This window comes from Nannospalax galili, unplaced genomic scaffold (genome assembly GCF_000622305.1).
Source record: "Nannospalax galili isolate Female #2095 unplaced genomic scaffold, S.galili_v1.0 scaffold417, whole genome shotgun sequence".
In the NCBI taxonomy this organism is placed as follows: domain Eukaryota; kingdom Metazoa; phylum Chordata; class Mammalia; order Rodentia; family Spalacidae; genus Nannospalax; species Nannospalax galili.
This window is the reverse complement of record NW_008340785.1, coordinates 3,021,526-3,047,029: the sequence shown is the minus strand read 5'-3', so window position 1 is coordinate 3,047,029 and position 25,504 is coordinate 3,021,526. Positions and strand designations below refer to the sequence as shown.

Here is a 25,504-nt window from a genome sequence, read left to right as displayed (position 1 = left end):
TGTGGATCAGAAGTTTTCAGACTTTCTCCTTAGGTCTGGAATCTTCTAAGAATGCTTTTGGCCTCAGGAACTTGGGTGTTGGACTGACCTGTGACCCTGGCCGTGGCCGCGCCACGAAGGGATGCAAAGGCAGATGGGGAGGGAAGAAGCCCCCAGATTTCCCAGGGAGTGGATTGAGTAGCTGGGTTGTACTGGATGCAAAGGATCAGGGAGAGGAAATGTAAGCCTTAGAGCCCCAGAAAGAGGCTGTCATCCCCAGCAAGAGGCTGGCAGGTGTTGCAGGACCAGGGAAGTAGAGGGAGATGAGGGCGGTGCTCCTGGGGCCCAAGAAAGGCACTGTGTTGGTCTGGGTTAGAAGGGTCAGGAAGCAGTATTGGTTCCCCAGGTGTCTGGGGCCCCAAGACTAGGAACGGCGCAGGGCCCAAACGAGGAGTATAGAAGGGGGGGTGATGGAAGGGTGAATGGGGCTTAGGGAGTCCCGGCGTGGAGAGCTGTGCTATAGACTTACCCCAGGAGGCCTCAGGATAGTAGTGCAGGCTAGTAGAGTTAGCCGGTGGTGCAGGCCCAGGGAAGCAGAGAGTGGTGAGGGCAGTGCCAGGACCAGAAGCGGTGCTCCTGGAGCCCACAAAGGGACTGAGTTGCTCTGGGTGAGAAGGATCAGGAAGCAGTATTGGTTCCCCAGGTGTTTGGGGCCCCAAGACTAGGAACGGCGCAGGGCCCAAACTAGGAGTATAGAATGGCGGGGAGGGATGGAAGGGTGAATGTGGGTTAGGGAGTCCCGCGCAGAGAGCTGCGCTATAGACTTACCCCAGGAGGCCTCAGGATAGTAGTGCAGGCTAGTAGAGTTAGCCGGTGGTGCAGGCTCAGGGAAGCAGAGCGAGGCTAGGGCGGGGCCAGGACCAGAAGTGGTGCTCCTGGAGCCCAAGAAAGGGACTGGGTTGCTCTGTTTTTTTGAAGGCGAGGGGTAGGGAGGGTGGTTGGGTGAGATGTATGGAAGGGTGAATGGGGCTTAGGGAGTCCCAGCGCGGAGAGCTGCGCTATAGACTTACCCCAAGAGGCCTGAGGATATTAGTCCTTTTTACCTTTTTATTCAAATCTATATTTGAATTAGATCATGGGTAAAGACAAAATTACTTGATGAAGATGCTGTGCACCCATTTCTAACCAAAGTAAGTAATCAGTGTCAGGTATAAGAATTACTCAGCACTTATATAAACAAAGTGATACACAACACTTCAGATGTTTATCATTACATTTTTTTTAGTAGTGAGAGTTGGTTATACTGAACTGTATTTATCTACTACTCTTATCTACACCTCTCTCCTTTTGGTATTTTATTGGAAAAGCACTTTCAAAGGCTTATTTGATATGTAATATAATATAAACTCTTCAAACCATTACATTTTATATAAATGTTTATTTTATAGTTTGCTACTATATGAATTGGTCACTCACAAATCACAAAATACAAAGAGGTCAAGAAGCTAACAAATGGCCATGGGTGGCAGGGTAGGCTTCTTGGGAGGGGAGGTAGAATGCAGTGGTATAAAGGGGAAAGCGGAATACTAGAGAGGCTTAAAGGGGGCGAGGAATGGGAGGGCACATAGCAGAGCAGGAAGTATGCGGAGGAATAACTAACACCAAAGGCCTTTAGAGAAAGCTGAGCTCCAAAATACTTCTCAAATCTTTTCTTTCTCTGCCACCACCCTAATTCAGTATCTCAAAATTTCTAACCGATACCACTTCAAACAGCCTTCTAATTAGCTTCCTTGATTCTAGTATGTCATCTATGTAAGGCACAGAGAAGTATGAGGGTTAAGGCAGGAGTCCAAGGAGACTGTTCTCTTATGGAAAGAATAGCTGACTCCAGTATCCATGCAGACAATGGATTTCTGCTGGATAGTGTTGCTAGTTTCAGTAAAATAGAAAGAGGCTTTTCCAGCATGTACAAAACGCCCATTCCAACACAGCAGCACCAGACTGTGGAGCAATACCAAGAGACTAGATAAAACTGGATTACATGATTTTATAGTGAGACACAGAAGTCCTTCCATTAGTTTCCTATGACTACTGTAACAAATTAACCACAAAGTTTGTAGGTTAAAAGCAATACAAGTTGACTAATATTACCATATTGGACAAAAGTCTGGTTTTATGAGGAGCTGCTTCCTTGTCTTTTCCATCTTCTAGAAGCCACCTACAGATTCCCAGGCTTCAGAGATGAGGATGTAGATCTCTTTTGTGTGTGTGGGGGGGCGGTAGTAAAATTCTTTCAGTCTATAGTTTCTCTAGCAATGTCCCATAATCAAGAAATAGAAATAAAGAAGCAAATACCAAGGGTGACTGAGGGTTAAAGGTTAGAAGTATATATAGTCTTAAACCTGAAAGGGGAGATAGTAGGGAACAGATGTTACCTGAGGCAGGTGGAAAAAGTGAGAGTAGCTGGCAGGGATGGGAGGAGGGGAGACATGCAAGGGACCATAGTGTGGGGGAGCCAGGGAAGTCAGGAAAAGAAAGATGGCAGAAGTCAGGAGGTATTGGGGAGAGGTTGGGAATAATGGGGACACTGTGACTAGGAGGGGAGGGAGGAGGGAGGCCAGACAGATGAAAAAAAAGTAGAGATGAATGAATCTTGGGGGGGCTAGGAAACCTAGAGGGAAAAGTGATGCCCTAGAAACCCTATGAGAAATACGTATACCTGGGATCTGCTTGGCAGGGAATGCAGTGCCAAATAGAAGAGACCTCCCTTAAAGTGGCATGCCATATAGCACTCATCAAGCTTTTTTTTGGCAACAGATGGAGGCTACTGCAGAGCTACACATCTGGTCAGGCTCAGGGAACATATACCTGGGAGATGCCCAGTACTAGGTGGTGCATCTGCAGTTGAATCTCAACAACCAAGGCTCATGGAACACAAATAAGGGGTAAAGAGAGGGCTATTGCACCCCTCAACTCTCACCAGTGAGGCTTCCATGTACATCAGAGTGTGATGCACAGAGAAGGCCACAACTGGCCAAATTTGGAAAATAAGAGAGTGTAGGATGGGACTCCTATATGGAACCTCACCCACCCTCAGCTCAGGGACTATAGCAGAAGAGGAGGCAGAAAGACTGTAAGAGTCAGGGCTAGTTCATGAACACAGGGAGGTGGAGGCTTCCAGGCCACTGGAGGCTTGCTCACGTGAGCCTGTGGCAGTGGTGGCATCGAGTGCGGGACCCATGTCAGCTCAATGAAACAAGGGCCCAAAGAAGAAGTGAGAAATAGGTGGCAGGCCAGCACTAGATTGAGAACTATTTGAGACTGATTGCTGCTGGGTGAAGGAGAGTATGACTGACATATGATCACTGGATGGGCTGACTAGACTCCAGTGGTTGCAATGACACTGAAGGACATTTGGGTACAAACACCTGAATGAATAGGACTCAGCATGTATGGCAGAGTGCATAGGGTTTGGTGGGGAGATAGGGGGAGGCATCTGGATTTGAGTGAGAAATGTATGAAATTTTAAAAGCGCAATAAAAATAAAAAATAAAAAAGTTAATATTAAAGCAATAGGCTTGACTTCAGAGCAAATTGCTATTTGTATGTGTGTTCATGTATGTGTGTACAAAGTACAGAGGTGAGTGTACCATCTCCATGGCTCTCATCAGTAGTTTTTTTTCTGAGAACTGTTATTACATTTATTTTTTGTGTGTATATACGATACATGCGTGGGGGGGCAGGCTATAGCATATGTGTGGACATCAAAGACAACTTACAAGGGTCAGTTCTATCTACCATGTGGGTTCCTAAGATTGAACTCAGGTGGTCAGGCTTGGCAGCAAAGGCCTTTATCCACAGGGCCATCTCACAGGCTCTCATCCAGTAGTTTTGGAAAGCACAGATGACTGGAACCATAAACAATGGACAGATATGAATACTATTTTAAAAAAATTGGAAGGGCTGGCCAGTTCAGTGGTAGAAAACTTGCCTAGCCTGTACAAAGACCTGGATTCAATCCCTGGCACAAGACTAAAGAAAATGGCACATTCTTCTAGGTTATCTGAGAAGAAAAATATCAGAAGAGATACCAGTAAGACCAACTGTCTGCCTAAAATATTCTATATTTTATTTTTTAAATTTATTGTGTGTTGCATAAGTTTAATCTATAAACATCCTACCAAATGTGTAGCAACCTCAAACTACAAGATTTCTAGGTATCTTTAGATACCTACAAAGACTTTTAACAAAACCAGCTCCCACCCTGTTGGAGTATAGTGGGAAGGAAACAACTGCAAATATATTCCAAGCAAAAGATGAACATAAAAAGAGGAGGTTGGGTTGGAGAGATGGCTGAGTGGTTAGGAGTACTGGCTACTCTTGCAGAGGACTCAGGTTTGATTCCCACCACCCACATGGTGGCTAACAACCAATCATAATTCCAGTTCTTGGGGATCTGACACCCTCTTCGGACCTCTGTGGCACACAATATGGGTACACTTACAAACATGTAGGCAGTATACTTATAAAAAAAAAAAAATACTTTAAAAAATATGAGGTTTTAGTTAAAGATAAAACATTACAGCTTTAAAGCTTTTGCTTTATTTTTTTTAAAGTACATTCATTTATTTGTGTATGTGAATGTGTGCCACAGCACATGTGAAGGTCAGTGGACACCATGCAGGGTTCTCTCCTTCTACCACGTGGATTCCTAGGATTGAGCTCAGGTTGCCATGCTTGGCAATCAGCCCCTTTACCCTCTGAGCCATCTCGTCAGCCTGTGCTCTGTGTTTTGAGGTAGTTCATATGTTTTATTAGGTTTTATTCTGAAGTAGGGCAATATAAACAGCTTCCAGATCCAATGAACATACAAGGAGAGGATGTGAATGTAGCTTTGTGCAATAGTTCTGAATATAGCATGTGTCAGGAGACGGGCAACACACACAAAAGGTGAATACTCTTGCCTTTTTCATCTTTTCTATTCCTCTTACCAGAAGGTGTTTAGGGAAATAACCAGTCACAGTCACACCCGTGGGAGGGTGTTTAGGGTAGTAATAAGAGTCACAAGCACACTGGCTCATGATAAGATAACAGCTGAAAGCCAGAGTGGAGGCTGAGCAAACAATAGATGTAGAGTCCTGCTGCTGTTTTCAGATATAGATAGTCCTTCTTATTCATAGACTTCATATTTGCAAACTGCCTACTTGCTAAAATGAGTCCAAATCTAACACAGTGTATTATATAAATGCCATTCAAACATGAATCCAATTCCAATTCAGTGTGAATCCAATGTTAATGAACCAACAATATATATTAAGCACAGATAAAATGAGGTTATGTGCTGATTTGCTGTTATGTAGTAACCAGGGGCTGTCAAGAACCTAATCCTCTTTTTCCCAGATAATACAGATCTTGGAACATAAACTACTTTGAATAATGAGAACTGACTGTACTTTGTTTACAGCTCAACCTTTGCTTTTGATAGCTGTGGTCCTCAACAATGTAAAACATCCTTCCATCAGAAAAGAGAATGTGTGCAAAACACACTTTATGTTAGAGACAGTGTCAGTAGAGGCTGAACCCAGGGGGAGAAGACTGGAGATCACAGGACCTGACATTTATTGACTCCCTCTCTCCTACATAAATTACCCCAGCTGACCTTTCCAAAACTCTGTGCTTTAGGCCCTGTTACTGTCAATTTATAATGAGGTTCAGAGAGGGGAAAGCATTTACAGAAGGAAGTTGTAAAACAGATTCAAGTAGAGGGAATCTGAGAGACACACCTCTGGCCATGTGATGAGCACTGTTCACTGCTGCACCTTTCCCACAGAGTTCTGAATTGTGGCTCTCCGGCTTGTTCAAGGGAAATACAGACCTCACACAGACACCCTATTAAGGCAGTGTGTAGGACAGTTTCTTTGCCTGAAGAAAGCACATATGTGATTTCTACTCCCAAAAGTACCAAATCATATAGAAAAAGTTGCTTATAGTTACATATCTAGGACTTTTCAGAATTAATCTACTGATAAATGTTATAAACATATTTGAATGATATATTCCTATTTTTCCATCTATTAAAAAATAAGAAAAATATATAGTCCAATATGGAATAGTAAATTAACAGAGGTAAGTAATGTGCCTAGCTCAATGTTTCTGTGGGACATTCAAAATTTCCAAACACATGGACCAGTGCTCTTTATTTCAGTTACATTTATCCTCTTTCATCACCCTGAGCAGAGCATCAAACACACAGACCCACACCCACTCACACCCAACTTCACACCCGCAAATTAATTACAAGTACCTTGTTCATGCTTTTCTAGGCAAAACATCTAAGGATAAAAAAAAAATACTATGCTGTATTTTGATCATGAAATATTTTCTAGAAAATATTTGATTCTGTAAAGATTATGCTTAAAGAATAACAGGATGACAAATACATCTCCAATTCAAAAATCAAAAACATGAAGCTTTCTGTGTGCTAAATAGTGTTGCCACTAGTGGAAAATTCCACACTAAAGTGACAGGTCAGAGTCAAAACAGACGTACCAATGATATCACAAAAACTTACCATAAGACTATAAGGCTGAATGTATATAAAACACAATGAGTTTTGTGTTTAAATTTGGGTCCCATCCTAAGATAAATCATTATGTATATGCAAATATTCCAAACTCTAGAAATGTTCAAAATGAAACACTTCTGGCCTCAAGCATTTCAATCTGTACCTATAAACACTCAAGATAAACTACATTCACTCAACCAAAAAGGCCAATGTCTATAATTTGCATATTCAAATTCTGTACTTCATTTCATGAGAAAGGGAGAAATTCCAAATAATGGGTATGAACAATATTTATTTCAGTGTCCAGTCTTTTGACAACGTGACAGGATGTCATCTACAAAGTTCATACTTGAGTACTAGATAATAGAGTTACAAAACAAACAAACAAAAACAAAACCAGACAAATAAAAACCAAAAACCCCAAAGTCTTAAAAAATCCATAATGTTTTAAAAATATTTTATTTATTATTTTTATTTTATGTGTATGTATGTATTGTCTGCATGTAGGTAAGTGCAACCATGTCGTGCAATGCTTGCGGAGGACAGAAGAGGATGCTGGATCCCCTGGAACTGGAGTTATAGACAGTTGTCAGTGGCCATGTGGTTGCTGGGATTTGAATCCAAGTCTTCTGCAAGAACAGTAAGTGTTCTTAACCACTGAGCCATCTCTCCAGCAGCCCCCCAAAATTCATAATGCTTTAAATGAGTTTAGAATTTTGTGTTGGATGGCAGTCATAGTTATCCTGGGCTACATACGGCCTGAGGGCCCCAGATTGGATATCTCTGATTTATAGGTTTGGCCCAACAGGAAGTAGTATAAATTTGGTCCAATTTCCTGTACATGTACTAATGATCATAATAATGATCTGAGGCTGACATAAACTCTAGTATAATTTATAATATTTTTTAATTATTTTTATTTTATGTGTATGAGTGTATTGCCTGCATGTATGTGAGTGCACCTGTGTCGTGCAATGCCGTCAAGGTCAGAAGAGGGCTTTGGATTCCCCTGGAACTGGAGTTAAGAATGGTTTGTAGCCACCATGTGGGTGCTGGGACTCGAACCTGGGTCCTGTGCAAGAGCAGTCAGTGCTCTTAACTGCAGAGCCATCTCTCTAGCCCCTGAATAATATGTTTTAAAGACATATTATATTAGAAGGTAGAAATTATTAATCCACTTAACTAAAGCAACTTATTCCCCAATATTTAGAGAAAATAGAACATTATTCTGATATTTTACAAAAATTATCAGTTGTATTGATAGTCTAAATATTACCAATGTAGTTTTATGGACAAAACATTTTACTTTCAAACTTTCTTAGATTTCAATATAGACAAGGTATACAAATAATGAAGTGCAGATTGGCAACTTTAAAGAGCCATGAGGAATGCTATCTGCTTTATAATAAATGAGGCAGCACACTGCAGCTGAGTCTAAAATACCCAGATCTCTCATATTATGGCTGACCACTGATGTCATTTTCTTATCTTCTATAGGTGGTATAGTAGTTTGAGGCTCCATGTATATGTCAAAGTGATAGTGGTAAAAGAAACAGGTCTAAAACATACATATTCAACTTTGCTGCCTCTTACACAGTTTTGAAAAAGTTTTGGTAGGAAAGTTGATCGTTTTTGTCAATTTGACAAACTGGAGACAACTGGGAGGAGGAAGCTTCACTTGAGGAATTCCCTCCATCAGACTGGCCTGTGGGCATGTGGGACCTTTTCTTGATTGCTGTTTGATGTAGGAGGACCTAGCTCACGGTGGGTGATGCCATCCTTGGGCAGGTGGGCATGGACTCTATAGGAAGGGTGGCTGAGCAGGCCAGAGGAAGCAAGGATCTAAGCAGCATTCCTCCATGATCTCTGCTTTAGTTCCTGCTTCAAGCTCCTGCCCTGGCTCCCTTGATGGACAGTAATGTGTGAGGTGAAGTAAACCCTTTCTTTCTCAAGATGCTTTTGGTCAGTGTTTTATCACAGCAACAGAAAGTTAACTAGGGTAGAAAGAAGGATAAAAACCTTAATAGCATAAGCTCTAGGTCTACAAATGACAATTGCTTGCTGATATAGTTTAATAATAGCTAAGAATAAAACATTTTTCTGTACTATTTGCTTTGGTCTCAAATGTTAATAATACCCAAATACTGACTACAACTGGCAATCTCTGACTTGCGGAAGTTGGTAATTCCAAAATTCCCTGTTAGACATTAATTGACAGGCAGTTAAGATTGTATTTTCCAGGACAGGTTGAAGATCTCTAATGTAAACAGTGAAATCCGAATTACTCCAAGATTCCATTTTTCTCAGATGGGGTCTCATGCCCATGAACTCATGAGCTCAAACAATCCTCCTGCTTTAGCCTCACTCACAGTTAAGGCTACAGGCACATGCCACTGTGTCTAGATACAAAACTTTTTGAACACTGGCATGCAGCTCAAAGATTTTGAATTGTGGAGCATTCTGGATTTTTTAGAATTGGATGTTTGACCAATAAAATCTATGTGAGTATTCCAGAATCAAAAGACAAATAAATAAAACTCTTGGAAATGTGAAACCCTTGGAAATCTGCAGAACAGGTACTTTCTACATTGAAAAACCAAGTCTGGCACAGCACATTTCCATTGCTCAGTCTTATCTCATGACATTAACAATAACTGCATCTGGATATCTGTGGAGAAGAGCTTTGTTGTTTAAATCTCACAAGATCAGCTGGCAGGGAAAACAAAGCGTTTTTATCAATAGGGCCCCTCACCACCTAGAACCTACCTGGTGCTGCAGGCTCAGGTTACTCCTCATGCCCACCTCAAACTGCAGACTTCCAAATTTGTCTGAAATACTTACCACTTTAGGAATAAAGGAACTGGCACAATTCAATTAAAATGCACCAATTATTTCAATACATATACCTGAGGGACCTTTATCATTCATATCACTTTTCAAGGTACTGGTAGGTAGAGGAAGGTAAAAGATTATCATAAGCAAAAAGAACAAAGGAGCAAGCAGTCACACGAAAAACATTTAAAATGACTACAGTGGTAGTGTTCACACTGAACATGGCAGTGCCTCTAAATCAATTCAAGTAAAAAAATTTTAAGTCTGGAATGACTAAAGTTGCTAATAAAAACATGAAAATATTAGTTTACCTAATACACACACACACACACACACACACACACACACACGACACACACACACACACACACACACACACACACACAGAGGGAAGGAGGGAGAGAGAGACAGAGACAGAGAGAAACAGAGAGAGACAGAGAGAGACCAAGCCAATTATAAAATGCACAATTTATAAACCCAGAAGAGGGCTGGAGAAATGATTTAACAGTTAAGAGCACCTACTGCTCATGCAAGAGAACCTGAGTTTGGTTCCCAGCACCGACATCAGGTGGCCTATGCCTAAAACTCATGTGCACACAACCACCCACACTCATACACATACATATAATTTAAAAATATAAAGCCTGAAGAAAAATTCATGTACATGTATATTTGTGACTGCCCATGTGGGGTGTATTGTTCCTCAGCCATCCACACCAGGCAGGGTGGGTTTTTTTGGGGTTTTTTTGTCTTTTTCTTTTTGTGTTTTTTTTTTTTTGTTGTTGTTGTTATTTTTAGGCAAGGTCATTCCCTGGCCTGGAAATCACCAAGCACGTAGGTTAGGCTGGCTGGCCATGAGCCTCAGAGACCCACCTGTCTCTGCCTCCTCAGTGCATTAGTAAAATATCAGTAGTAAGGCCGCATCTGGCTTGGGCTGGAGCTGAGTTGGAATGGCCAGCGGCTACACGCTATGAGGCCACTTACAACTCAGAAAGCCAGACTGGATATAGCAGTTCCTAAGGAATTTTTTAAAAAGTGAAAACTTTGATTTATTTAATGAAAAGAAAAGTGGGATATGAAAATTTTACTGGCTTGGGAGATAGCAAAAAGTTAGTTTTAAATGACCAAAGACTTAAAAAAAAATTCTACATGAAACCAGCACATTAAGTACATTAATTACAAAACAAATAATGTTTATATTTTAGATAGTTTCTATATAGTTTTATTCTTATATCAAATGAAAGCATATCACACAACTTTCTGAAGTAGTTTAAGAACTACTTAAACTACTTCAAGCAGCCAGTACATATATAAATATCTTAGAATATTTTGACTCAGCTAAAATTATCCATCACTAACTGAGGAGAACAGCAGATCTAATGTCTCATAAATACCTACTGACTTTCTCTCCTTCATATAAAATGACTTGGCATAACATCATCACCAAAACCACCAATACCTTTTTCAATAAATTCTCAGTAACATATATTCTGTGCAAAGAATTCACAGCAAGTTTATATGAAATAAAAGATATGGTTCCTATGGGTGAAAAACAGTCAAAGGAGAAGTATATTTATAAACATAACAACAAGTATTCAGAAATTTGCATCATAAGGTATCAAATGAGAAACAGAGATATAAATATGATAAGCCTTCAGAACAAAGGAAGTCCAGAAAGGACCAGGCTGGTCATGGCCGCTGCACAGAGAAAGGTCATCACTGGGTATTGAGAGAAGAGGACCTAATGCTAAACACCAAACCAAAACCATTTTCTGCTCTTTGGGAACTTCTTTACCTTATATGAGTTATGACTATAAATGACACAAGGACTGAGGTGGATTGAAAGCACAATTATTTAAAGAGGCATTTAATAAGCTAACAGCAGGATATTATTAAGGGAATTTCTACTGAGAGCCAAAGACAATAGAAATAATATACTAAAGCAGGTGGACAAAACATTCTTTAAAATATCAACAAAAGTCTAAAAATATAGCGCTGAGGTGCTCTCACTCCAACAGTAGTAACATGTGGCTTTAAGAGATTACAGAGTGGTTCTGAGAGTTTCCTTAGGAAAAGCTACAGTAACAAGGGTCTATGCCTTAAAAGGGGAAAGTTGAAAGATGCTTGTCTCACACTAAAGCCTAGAAGAAAGCTTGAGGGGCCCACTTGGAGAGCTTGATACTTGTCTCAAGTACTTCAAAGAACAACTGACAGGATACATCTGATCTATCTTTGAAAAAAATCTAAAGAATGAGAAAAAGCTGGATGAAGATTGAAACCCAGAGAGATGGATGAATTGGGCCCACTACCAGAGTCTGGGCAGAGAATAAGCATTCACTGTGGACCATGTGAGTCCTATGGCAAGAGCTGGGGCAGAGTCACGGGTCTAGGCAAGAGGCATATCTGGACCCTGAAAAGCCCGTAACAAAATGAAGATGAAGGTAATCCCAGCCCCAACAGACTGAAAAGGGATCAAGCAACCAGCCAGAACACAGATGCATTTTTAGGGTCAAGGAATTAAGGTGAAAATCCAAGGCAACTGAGATAGGAGGCTGGAGGATCCTCAAGTGAAACAATGAGCTGGAAACTTGCCAAGGCCACAAAGGCTCGGGAACTACAGCCACATCAAGTCTCTTAACTAATCAAATAAAACTCTATTCTGCTGTTCTTCCTTCTAAGTCCCTCTTCCTTGTGTAACTTTGCAGGAATCAGAAACTAAGACTGATAAAACAAAAGAAGAAAGGAAGAAACACTGGGCCAGTAGCAGAGAAGTAGATGAAACCCTTTCCCCAGCTTCCCACCTTCCCTAGCTTCCCACCCTCCCCAGCTTCAGGAGGCAGGGCTGGAGCCAGCCAGAGGAGGGCAGGATGCTTTATCTCTAAGTCTGGCCTGGTTGGCTCTGGATATTTTAACAATCAAACTGAGACTTTTGTGGCCTACTGACCAAAGGATGATCTGTATGAGCTAAGAGCAACCAGAAAAGTCAAGTTCATTCCTGGCAGGAAATGAATCAGTCCTAAGAAGTAAATTAAAAGGGAGGTACTAAAAAGGTGGGTGGGGGACAAATGAAAAATGACAGCAATAGGCTGTTTCATAGTTGCAGCCCATAAGTTCTGCATTTCTGCCTAAGAATCCTAAATGGTCAACACAGATGCAAATACAGAAGTACAGACATGGGGTTTTACACAGCAAAATTAAAGCCATCCAGTTTCTCCACTTGCTGTGAAGTCAGTTAACAACTCAAGCAATGTGCCATGATGTGGGCATACAGCATGAATTCAGAAACCTAATATTCACTCTTAAGAGGTGACATAAATGACCGAAATATTCCTGACTTAGAGGCAGAGGCTGTGTTTTGCTCCTCTCTGTAACACTTAGCAAAGTCCCCTTACATAAAAACATGCTCTAAAAACTACTGCTCTTCTGGCCATTAAAAGGCTGTTGGGTTATTAGGAAATGGAATCTGAGCAAATCTTTACATAGTATTTTCATTACTTAAAAATATACTGCATCTCTTTCAAGCACAGGATTCTTGGTAGGTTAACCAGGTTCCAGTGGATGGACCCACACTGAAGGGCATTTGGGGACACACATTAGACACTATAGGCCATACTATATTATACTATATTATATTATAACAGAGTACATTAAATTGGGTGGGGGGCAATAAGAGGAGGTGCAAATGGGGAAGGGGATCTAAATACCACCAAATTATATTGTATGAAAACTACAGAAATTCAATTAAAAAAAGAAAATGTTGTAGGGCTAAGGGTATAGCTCAGTGGTAGAGTGCTTCTTAGCACTTACAAGTCCCCAGATGTGATCCCTAGCACCAAGGGGAAAGAAAAAGGAAATAAGCCTCAACAGGTACATTATAATGTAATTAACCTTCTTCCTTACCCTGGCAAAGCCAGTCAGACAAGTCCGTGAACCTTGAAGCTTTGATGTTCAAATAGAAGAATTACTGTACACATTTTAACAAAGCTTAGTAGAAAAAAACTCTCAAAATAAATGTCATATATTTATTTTGTCACATAAAACAGAGTGGTGTTGGTCATGGTAGTGTACGACTGTAGGCTCTACACTCAGGAGGCTGAGCCAGGGGCACTGGTACTTTGTTACTTTGAGGCCAGTCTGGGTTATATAGAGAGACCCTGTCTTTAAAAAAGCAAAACAAAACAAAAACAAAAAACATCAAGGAACTTTTAAAGGAATATTTAAAAACATCTTACCTATATTTTATTAATACTTTGTTGATATATATTAAGTATTTTCAGTGACAACCTGAATTAGGAGCCCACTATATGTCTTTACAACTCTTTAAAATATTATTGTTTTAAAAATTTTATGTATATGAGTGTTTTGCTTGTTTGTATGTATGTGACTCACATGTGTGCCTGGTACCTGTGGATGCCAGAAGAGGGTGCTGGATCTCCTGAAACTGGCATTACAGACAGTTGTTAGATGCCATGTGGATTCTAGGAAAGGAACCAGGGTCCTCTGTAAGAACAAGTGTTCTTAAGTGCTGAGCCATTCAGTCCCCACATTCTTTTGTTTGTTTGTTTTGTTGAGACAGGGTTTCCCTGTAGCCCCCCCGCCCCCTGTGTTGGCCTGGAACTGCTATGTAGATCAGGCTGGCCACCACCTCACAGAGATCTAGTGGCCTCTGCCTCCCAAGTGCTGAGATCAAAGGCGTGCTCCATCATGCCTGGCTACATTCTTTTCTTAAATTTTAGTTTTTACTTTTTAATTATGTGTATGAGTATCTTCTGTGAGTATGTACATATGAACGCAGGTATCCGCAAAGGCCAGAAGGCATCAGATCATCGGGAAGTACCATTACAAGTGGTTGTGAGATGAGGTTATGGGTGCAGGGAACTAAACTCAGGTCCTCTGCAAAACCAATATGTGCTTTTCTAGCCCCCAACATTTGTTCTTACTCATGCTGCTAGTTATTAAAAGGATTTTATATTATTTATTTTATGTGTATGTATGTATGTGTCATGTGTGTGCTATATGTGTGCACATGGATGTGCACGGAGGCAGAGCTCAATGCCAGGTACCTTCCTCAACTGCTGTGCATCTTACTTGTTGAGGCCTAGAGTTTGCCATTTTGACTAGAATAGCTGGCTAGTAAGCCCCAGGGATCTTCCTGTCTCTGCTTCTCCAGTGCTGGGGATCACAAGTACATACATCAGCATCCAGCTTTTTTTTTTTTTTTTTTGTTTTTTTTAAAAGGGTCCCCTTTTAGCTGGTATGGAACTCTCTGTAGACCAGGCTGCCTTCAATCTCACAGAGATCCATTGGTCTTTTTGAAACAGGGTCTCCCTGTAACCCCAGCTGTCCTGTAACTCACTATGTAGACCAGGCTAGCCTTGAATTCACAGAGATCTGCCTGCCTCTGCTCCCAAGTGCTGGGATTAAAGGCATGCGCCACCACACCCAGAAGCATCCAGCTTTTTTATGTGAATGCTAGGATTGAACTCAGATCTTCATGCTTGAATGGGCTAGTGCTTTACCAACTGATGATCTCCCCAGTTCCAAGCTCCTATTTTAATGGTTATCATTAAAATATCTAATTTTGAAATAAAAGCTAAAAATCAAGTTCCAACCATTCTTCTATTCAACATACTTCTATTGGTGTGAATTTATTAATAAACTCTTCTTTAGTGAGAATCTTAGCAGATACTATACAACTATAAAGGTCCTAACAATCTACACATCCATATACACTTATCCATGATACAAGGCTTATGAAATACTGTTTACAATAAGCATATGTGACTATAAAATTTGAACATCTCTAAAGTAGTACATAAGGCAAGCATGTCTTTGTAGGGTGTGTGAGACTGAGGGGAACTGGCTGCAACAGAGTCTTATTATCAGACTGTTTCACTCTCAAGCTTTATCATGGGAAACAGTAAGGCAAGCAAGGGGGTAGGGGAAGCCCTAGGTATTTCAGCACAATTCAGATAATCATCCTTTGCTGGATGACTTTGCCACCTCTCTCCTACACTAACCAGGGAATACCTGGTAATGTCTGCAGACTTTATTGTTACTTCTAAATGCCCAGGCACGGGCATATGCAACCTGTTCCCACTCAGTGGTGCAGCTGCTGCTAAACATCCTGTGAATAACACACAGGGCAGCCAGCCCCCCCCCCAGGAACTTTCCAATGTAAAATGTCAATTGTACTATGCTGAGAAACCCTAGCACAAAGGATGAAATGTCTGCAGCACTCAGAAATCAGACGGGGTGTTAGAAACAGTAACTACAAACATGAAATCAGAGTCTGAGTAACACTGAGCTGAGATCAGGTGCAGCAGGGAACACTGGACCTGGTTCATTAGATTGAGAGATAACATCATCCCCTCAATATCCCACCCGTGCCATTGGGGCTGAACTTCTTTCACTGGTAAGAGAACAGGAAATTGAAGTGTTAAGTAGAAATGAAAAAAGTTTACTGAAGAAAAACAGCTTTTATTAAACAGCACACAGTCCCACTACTTCATTCCTGTAAGGAAGCTCCAGAGGGTTACAGTCTAAAATAAGAACGACTGGACGCTGTGGACATAGCATAAGAGGAAGCCAGAACAGATAAATATTCATGAGCCTCACTGTGGCCATCAGCATTCTGGAGATGAAACACCACCAAGGAGGCCTGGTGTTTAGTCCTGGCCATGTACATGCCCTGATGGCATACTATGATGCCTTCCAACACCTCCCTTTCTCTGGATGTGGGCACTGTCACAAGAGCAAATAGTAAAAACTGCACAAGTGGCGACCTCTGAGATGTTGCTTAGAGTAAAGACAAAGAACAAGAAAGGAAACCCCTTAAAAGGTTGTGTTGCTTTACACGGTTTTTCTCTTTAATGGTTTTGCATTTTTGCTTCTACGCACCCCTCATTCTTCAGTCCTTCTGCACTGTTTTGTACCCTGATCACATTTATTTACTGAAATCTTTTTACTCTCTTCATGCCCTTTTCCTTTCTTCTAATACTAGTGGTTTGGTCTACTTTCAAAAAAGCCAATAGTGACATTATATGATGAAAATGTGGAGTTGAGTCAGATCACAAGAGATTATGGAGCAGTGACCCCCTTCCCGGAGCTCATCCACCCTCTAGCATCACAACACTCATCTATGGAGGGCTGTCATGTCACCAGGACTAACTTCTAGAAACCACAAATCACTGAAGCACATAGTGCTAAACTGCTACTAAGAGCTACGCAGACTAGTGAGTAGTTAACTGATTGGAATGGCTCTTCACAGAAACTAGCTCTTATCAGCGTTTACTAAGTTAGGAAAAGAACTCACTGATCTACTACCTTAAACTACAGCTGGCCAAATGTGCAGGCGACGTGTCATATCAGCTCTTGGAAGACTATCTTCTGATAAGATGAAGCATTTACAAAATGTAAACACACTGTGATTCATCTAATAAACCTTATTTGACATTTTGTCCGGGTAAGGAATGACTCATTAAATCCCTAAAATGGCACACAAGGTATGTTTTAGCCTCCTACAGTCCTCAGAATAACCTCGGAAAGTTTATACTCCGGTTAAACTGCATAACCAGTAACAGATACTGATTAACTCAGAGGATTCCGGGTCTTGTTGGGTAAACCGCACTTGTACTTCACAGGCACTGGAAGAAGCAAGCTTCCTCTTGCAGCCCTGGCTAAGGCACCAAGCAACAGGAAACTCAATTACTAGCGTGGAACTGCGAAAGTAGCCTCATCCACTCCGTCCAGGCTTGCCCACAGGCAAAGGGGTGCAAGCCCTACAGTCCCGGCGTGCGGGGCGCCGCCTCGTTCAAGTTGGGTGGCCGGGTCCCACCCAAGTTTGCGGCGCTGGGAGGCAAGTCGCTGTTGCTTCCGGAGGGCCCCTCCACACCTTGCCAGGGGAGCCCCGCGTCCCGTACCTTGGTGAGCTGGGCGATCTTCTTGCTCATCTTCAGGTGCATGTCGTGGCTGTAGTCCAGGCTGTGCCCGGTCAGCTGCGCGCCGGCCGCCGAGGGCGCGAATTTGGCCGCCCCAGCCGCGGAGCCGCCGTAATAGTGCTGCTGCCAGCTCATGCCCGGGGTCGCCATCTTCCCGGCAGACCCCGGCCGGGGCACCCGTCCCCGCGTGCGGGGTGAGGCCGGCGCCGCAACCACGCGGGGAAGGCGACGGTCCGGGGGAGGGGAGGCGGGGGGGGGGCGAGTCCCGACTCGCCGGCCCGCGCGCGTCCGCCTGCGACCCTCGCGTCCTCTGCCCGAAGGCGAGCGTGGGGCGACGGCGCTGTGGCTTCCCGCTCGCAACCGAACCGGCCCGGCGACTCGGCCGCGGGGACTGCGGAGGGAGGCGGAGACCTGGCGGGCTGCGGCGGCGGGAGGCGGGGCCGGAGGACGCGGGAGATGCCGAGCGCCGTTACCAGGGCGCCTGGCTCACGGCCCTCTGAGCGCGTGGGGCTGGCTACGTCATTTCCCCGCAGCCAAGGTCCGCCCCGCAGCCCTTCAGCCCGCAAACCTGCGGCCTCGCTGACTGCAGCTTCACCCCATAGTCCACAGCGGCGCAGCCCGCAGCCCCGCACCCCACGGCCCCACACCTCGCAGGTAGCCTGCAGCCCCACAGTCCACAGCCCCGTGCCCCGCACTCCCGCACCCCGCTGTCCCGCAGTCCACAGCTCTGCACCTGGAGGCCTGCAGTCCACAGTTCTGCACCCCTCAGCTCCTCAGTTCCGCAGTCCACAACCCAGTACCCCGCAGTCCGTGATCCACGACTCTACAGGTCACATTCCTCCCGCTCACAGTCCCCGAAATCTCTGGTCCTCAGCCCCGCATTCCGCGGCCCTATTCCACCGAGGCCTCCAACACAAAGTCCCGCAGTTCAGCCGCGTTGAAAGCTCGAGGCCGCACAGCTCTCAGCCCCGTAACCCGCAACTCACAGACGCACACAGCTCCGAGGCCCAGGAACAGAAGGTCTGCCCCAGGCGCTAAGAGTCTTAGGTTTAAAAAAAAATGTTCAGAGAAAATGAAGTGATGACAGTCACCTTCTATTAACAATTATAAGCTTGCCACTGGACAGACTCTCTGCACGTGCCTCTTGTGTGCAGACCCCCAAGAGCGGCAAGCTCCATCTGGTACCCTAATGCCAATGACCTCAGCACCAGAAACGTGGTAGTGGAGTAGAGGGGGCCTCTGATCCCAGACTTGACTCTTCCTTGCAAACACCCAAGCACGAGCAACTAATGTGTGCCAGACCTCTGGGCCTCCTTCAGTGTAAATTACAGTAAACTGCACCCCACTTCCCCCGAGTCGAATGGAGCCTGGAACAACTTTATATGAAATATAGTTGGCCCGAAATTCTAATAGGATTGGGATAAAAGTAAAGGGGAAAACAGAATAACGGAACAAGAGGAAGACGCTGTGCCTAAATTGGTTTTCTTTGCACTTTTTCGCCATGCTAAATGTTTTTATGCTTTACTGATTTTTTTTTTTTTTTCTTAGCGTCCCTGCTCCTGTGGTCAAATGACTTAAAAACTTGTATCCCTATCCCTGGAACTGTTTGTTAAAAAAGAAAAATAAACGGAATTTTAAAATAACTTGTACCCTGTAATGGACTAAATGAGTCATTTTAGGTTAATACAAATATAAACTTTATAGGATTATGCTTATTTTCTTCAATCTGTTCTCCATGCAGTTTTACAGAACGGAGTTCCTGTGCTTCACGGAATTCCCCTTCAGCATGCAAGTCACAGTCATATAAGTTTGAGAAATTAAATTGGGGGCCAAATGAACAAAGTGTCTGAATGTGCTAAAAATCTAAACAAAAGGATTGAAGAGGATCCTGAAATATTTCCAGATTGATCGAATTTCAGAAAGACTGAACTAGATAAGATCTTTTCCTATATGCACTTAGTTACTCAGTCCTTCTGTCATAGACCTTCCAGAAAATTAGTAGTTCCAGGTTCTGAATGGAGCAGGTAACCAGAAACAAGCATGCAAACTAGTATTATTTCATTAAATTTGGGGCGAGGAAGATTTAATCACATTAGCACTCTTACCCTTCACATTCCAAGCAAATATATATGCTGATGAAATTTGATGAGGCAAAGAAGGTGTTTGGGGTTCTGTTCCTATACTAGAGCATAGGATTGGAAATAAAGAGGGCAATTTGCAATGTTAGTGGAGTCAATGCACCTGTTCACCCTTCCCATGCTTCCTCTGAAGGGAGACAGTATTTGTTATCTGCCCCTTCAGCTCTGACCTGGAAGTTAGAGGTAGTGGCTCTGGTCCACCGTAAATTCATCTGACCCCCATCATGTGGGTGTTTGCCGTCACTACATGGCTTAACTCAAGAGAATCTTTTTTTTTTTTTTTTTTTTTGTCTTAAACTCCATGCTCAGAGACCAGGTGTGGTGCACACCTTTAATCCCAGCACTCAGGAGGCAGAGGCAGGCAAATCTGTGTGAGTTCCAGGTCAGCCTGGTCTACATCGTGAGTTCCAGGCCAGCTGGGACTATAGGGAGACCCTGTCTCAAAAAGACTAAATAAATAAATAACTTCTATACTCAGAATTTCTATTAACTTGCTATTTTCCCTACTGCAAATGAATACAATAGGTCATTTTATGTAGAATTATATTTAATTATAAACAATATACCAAGACATAAAGCATTATGTAATACACTCACAAACTCATCGCACAGAAACTCACTTTTTTTTTTTTTTTTTTGGTCTTTTTGAGACAGTCTCCCTGTGGGCACAGCTGGCTTGGATTCACTATGGAGACCAGGCTGGCCTCCAACTCACAGATATCTGCCTGCCTCTGCCTCCCAAGTGCTGGGATTAAAGGCGTGTGCCACTGTGCCCCCCCATGAAACTCACTTTTAAAGAATATAATGAAGAAGGTATACAAGGAGAGAAAAGGAGAGATATTAGTTAGGCAAGAAATCTTTTTATACAGTACCAGTTTCTATCATGAGATTGTTTATTCAGGGATATTTATTGAGCGCACACTGAGTTCCTGGTGCTGAGGCTGCCAAAAAGTCGAAGAATCACTATCTGTCCTGAAGAAGTTGTCAGTCCAGTGGAGAGAACAGATTAGGAAAGAGTAAGGTACAGCATTGTCACCTGGTTTAAAGGAACTCCAGGAGGCGCACTTAAGCTACTTTGGGGGTGTCTGAGAAGGCTTCACAACACACCAAAGGCAGTATTTGAACAGAGTCCTTAAGAATGAATTTTTTCAGTTAAAGAAAGGAGAAAAAAATAAGCTATTTGCTTTGGGATTTGCAGGGCCAAAGTTCTGGAGCACAGCCTACTTAGGAAAGAGCAGGTGGGCTGATGTCACTAGAGCTACGTTTGAAAGGGATTTCAGAATATGAGTGTGGTAGAGCAGGTGTCAAGATGTCTCATGGATGGGAAGACTCATATGCCTTGACAAATAAGTTAGGAGTTATTTTGAAGATAATCCTAAAATCTTGAAGGGCTTTAAGCAAGCAAAATGAAATCATCAGATTTGCATTTCAGTTCCCATGATGGCTAATGTTAGTCATTAACTTGACACAACTGTGAAGAGAGAATTTCAATTGAGGAATTTGCATAAGGTTTACCTATGGGCATGTCTATGGGACATTGTCTTGATTGCTAATTAATGTAGAAGGGCCCAGCCCACTATGGGTGGTGCCATCCCTGGTCAAGTGGGCCTGCACTGTAGAAACCAGGTAGCTGAGCAAGCCAGGGAGAACAAGCCGATAAGCACCGTTCTTCTCAAACTTGCGCCTTGAGTTCCTGCCTTGTATTCCCTCAGTGATGGACTGTAAGCTGTAAGATGAAGTAAATCCCTTTCTCCCCAAGTTGTTTTTGGTCAGAGTGTTCTATTACAGCAACAGAAAGCAAATTAGGACAGTTCCATAATTCTTGTGACTGAGGAAAATGGACCTTAGAGACACCTGTATGGATGAGGAGCCTGTTGCATGTATTCAGATGAGACATGTGGAACTGATCCACTAAATATGGTAGTGAGAAGAAAGAGAAAGGGGTGGAGATATTGAGGTAGAGAAAAATAAAGCGGCAAGGACTCCGAGACAAAGAACAGAGAGGAGGGATAGGCTGGGACAGATAAGTTGGGCATGAAACATGAAACATTTGAGATGCCTGTAGGATGTTCAGTTGCAGTTAAATAAAGAAGAGGTGAAACTCAGTGCTCAAACTAGATGAACAGAATTGCTTTCAAGAAGGTACCAAAAGTCACAGGTATGTGAAAGGATGCATCAGTCTAGATAGGTGTTACGGTTTGGATAAGCATCTCCTAAATGTTCACATGTTAAAGACTTGGCCTCCACAGCAGAGCTATGGGAAGATGATGAAACCTGTAAGTTCTTGGACCGTGGCCTGTTCCTTTTCCTTCTTTTGCTTCTTGGCCCTGAAATGAGCAGTTTGCTCTATTACACACTTAACTACCATTACTATCTAGTAGGTACACCAAAGACCCAAAACAATGGGTCTGCTAACCTTACAGTAGAACCTCCAAAACTGTCCATGAAAATAGATGTTTTCTCTTTATAAACCGATTACCTGAAGCATTTTGTATAGTTAGGGAAGGCAAACACAGTAGGATATCTTCTATGATATTCTAGAATTTCTCTTTAGGAGTCATTGCCAATGGGTGGAAGCATCAGGCCCAGGAGAATAAAATACAAGGAGTGAACTCATTCTAATGTGGAACCTTGGTCCAGCAGGGCAGAGGCTAGCTAGTACAGAAGTCATTGAAAGCAGGTAGAAGAAGGAATATTAAGCCAAAAATAATTATTAATGATTAGAGCTTGAAGGGAATTTCAAGTCTAACCTCTTGTGTTTTATACATTGAAGGTCAGAAATTAGATTGCTCAGATTTTCAAACAAATTAATAGAAGTAGAATTATAACCTATTTTAAACCTCCGTTTCTAGTTGTTGTTGTTGAAACAGAATCTCATTATGTAGCCCAGGCTTGCTGGGATTTGCTATGTATTCCAGGCTGGCCTCAAACTCATGGCTCTCCTGCCACTGCCTCCCAAGTGCTAGCATTATGAGCATGCACTATCACACCCAGCAGTTTTTTATGATTCACTAAACAGTACTTTAAAGCCATTTATAGGCGAATCTTTGTTCTGATATTCTTTCACTACAACTTTCTGATGTTAATCATTCTATATACCAATATTTCGATTATGAGGTATATGTATATCCGGAATCACTAAAAATGGTGGTGGTGGGGAATATTGCTGGTGATTGCAAAGGCTGGTTAGTGATGAAGCAAAGGAAGCTTCCATGAGCCTGCCATGACAGGTCCTAGCAACTAATAACACAGGAAATTTAGCAGAAATTCATAAAAGTAACAGTTTTTATATTTTTTCTTAAGTTTACAAAATTATATTTATTTTAGGCCCAGAAAACTTAGATGAACTCCAGATGATAGTACTTAAGAATCAAAATCAATGGGGTGGCTCTTGGGGGGCGTTTGGGGAGGGAGGATCAAAATACATTGTATGAAGTTCTCAAAGAATTAATAATAAATAAGAATCAAAATCAAGTTGGAAATGAGAGCTCAAAAGTTAGTGAGGTGCCTGGCATGGTATCATGTGCCAACAGGCTCAACTGCTTGGGACCCTAGTGCAGTGGAATCATTACAGCCCAGGAGTTTGAGACCACCTGGGCAACACAGCGAGACCATATCCCAGGAAAAGTGAAGGGACTGAGGGAAGGTGGGAGACACGGAGGAAGAAAAAAAAATATGGGAAGAGAAAGAAGAAAAAATTGTAGACACAATCCCAGACAAATTGGGCATCATCAGAATTAAAAAAACTTTGGTGCACCAAGGGACATTTTTAAAAATGAAAGAGAACACTTTGATATGTGAAAAGATATTTTCAAGTCATATAACTGACAATTGATTACTATCAAGAATATATAAAGAATTCTAAAACCCTGAAAAATAGTACCTGGTTTTTAAAATGGGTAAAAAACTTGAAATGTCGCTTCACCTCTCTCTGCTTCCCTGGGCCTGCTGGCCTTGCTCCAACCTGCAGGCTTCTCTCTCCTGGGTCTGCACAACCGGCCAGCCTCTTTACTGGATGCCAGGGCTGACCATTCCTCTTCCTTGTCCTTTGCATCCAGACCAACACAGCTCCTCAGTGCAGTCCCCAGGAGCCCTAGGGGCCGCCTTCTGCCCCCATCTTTCTTTGCATCTCTGGGTGGCACAGCGAACAGCTGCCCTAGACCAGCACCTTTCCTGGGCCCGGCTCCCAGGCCAGCCCAATCCCCAAATTCTTGAGGCCAAAATCTATCCTGGAGGGATCCAGACCTTAGGAGAAAGCATGAGAGCATCTGATCCTCATCTGACTTGGGTCTCTGTGGGAACTCCTAAAGACAAAAGCAATCTGGCCACTCCAATATAAAATCAAAAGAGGGAACTGGAAGCTTAGAGGAACCAGCCTTTCATGGCCAAAAAGTAAACTACAAAGACACATAAAATTCACAAAAAAAGCAAACCTAAACTTGAAGGCTTGAGTCTCACACAAAATCAGAAACTACAAAAGAAATTCACATGTCAAAATCACAGAGAAAAAATAATAACATGAAAAACCAAAATAACATATCCCCACCAAATACCAGTAGTCCTCTAGAGGAGTACAATGAGAACCCCCTAGAGATAATGCAGGACATGACACTCAAAAGAACAGTTATAAACATGATGAAAGAACTCAGTGATTTTAAAGAACACACAAAGAAATCAAAGAACTGAAGGAAGATAGTGATAAACTTCTGAATGAATTCAGAAAAGAGCTAGAAATATTGAAGAATACTCAGGCTGAAATGAAGAAGGAAGTGAAACACTCAGTAAGCCAATTAAAAATGACCAGAGAAAGCTTCACCAATAGGAGGAATGAAATGGAAAACAGAGTAGCAAGACTGGAAGATAAAGTGGACAAACTAGACCACTCAAGCAAAGAGTATGAAAAATTTAAGAAATCACAAGAATGGAATATGCAGGAATAGTGTGACACCATAAAAAGTCCAAACTTATGAATCATAGGCATACAGGAAGGAGAAGAATCCCAAGTAATGGCATGGACCAGATCTTCAACAGAATCGTGGAAGAAAATTTCCCAAAATTAAAGAAAGACATGAGACAGGACCAGAACAGAAACTCTCCACGGCACATCGTAGTAAAAACACTACACGCACAAAACAAAGAGAAAATTCTGAAAGCTGCAAAAGAGAAACAATAAGTCACATATAAAGGAAAACCCATTAGGATCACAGCTGACTTTTCAATGCAAACTATGAAAGCCAGAAGAGCCTGGACCAAAGTATTCCCAGTGTTAAATGACCACAGATGCCAACCCAGATTACTATATCCAGCCAAAATGTCTATTATAGTTGAAGGGGAAAGAAAAATCTTCCATGACATAAATAGACTGAAGGAATTCTTGTCCACAAAACCAGCCCTTCAGAGAGTTCTGGAAGCAATACAAAGAGCTGAAGAAAGGAATGGCTATACCCAAGGGACTGTGGAAAGAAATTCAGTGAAGATATAACTGTGTAAAAGCACAGCTATATCAAGAATGTAAATGGAAATAAAAATGACAGGATTCAATACCCATCTTTCATTAATAACTTTAAATATTAATGGACTGAACTCCCCAGTCAAAAGACACAGACTATGTGAATGGATTACGAAACAAAACCCATCTTTTTGTAGTCTGCAAGAAACTCATCTCACTATCAAGGACAGAAACTATCTCAAAGTGAAAGGATGGAAAAAAAATATACCAAGAAAATGGCACTAGGAAAAGCAGGCATAGCAATTCTAATATCTGACAAAATAGACTTTAAACTAAAACTAATCAGAAGAGACAAAGAGGGCCACTTCATTTTGATCAAAGGAACAATGAATCAAGAAGATATTACAGTCATGAACATATCACAAACTCTGGTGCACCCAACTTCATAAAAATAATACTCCAGGACGTTAAGACCCAGATTAATCCCAACTCATTAATAGTAGGCAACTTCAGTACCGCACTGTCTCCATTAGATAGGTCAACAGGCCAGAGACTTAACAGAGAGACATCTGAATTAAACAATACCATATATCAAATGGAC

The 25,504-nt window shown here is 42.2% G+C and overlaps 1 protein-coding gene across 6 annotated transcripts in view; it reads right to left on the bottom strand.

Annotated features, from left to right (window-relative positions):
- Positions 1 to 17,677, bottom strand: part of Fam184a (family with sequence similarity 184 member A) — a 143,719-nt gene extending 126,042 nt beyond the window's left edge. For 3 of the 6 annotated variants that reach the window (XM_008835773.3, XM_008835776.3, XM_008835777.3), the window contains exon 1: positions 17,299 to 17,544. In XM_008835773.3, the coding sequence (XP_008833995.1) occupies positions 17,299 to 17,466 (168 nt within the window). In that variant the 5' untranslated portion in view covers positions 17,467 to 17,544. Of the gene's footprint in view, positions 1 to 17,298 lie in introns of all 6 variants that reach the window. The other 3 variants (XM_008835775.2, XM_008835774.2, XM_008835772.3) reach the window with 2 other exon arrangements.
- Positions 17,678 to 25,504: the final 7,827 nt, after the last annotated feature.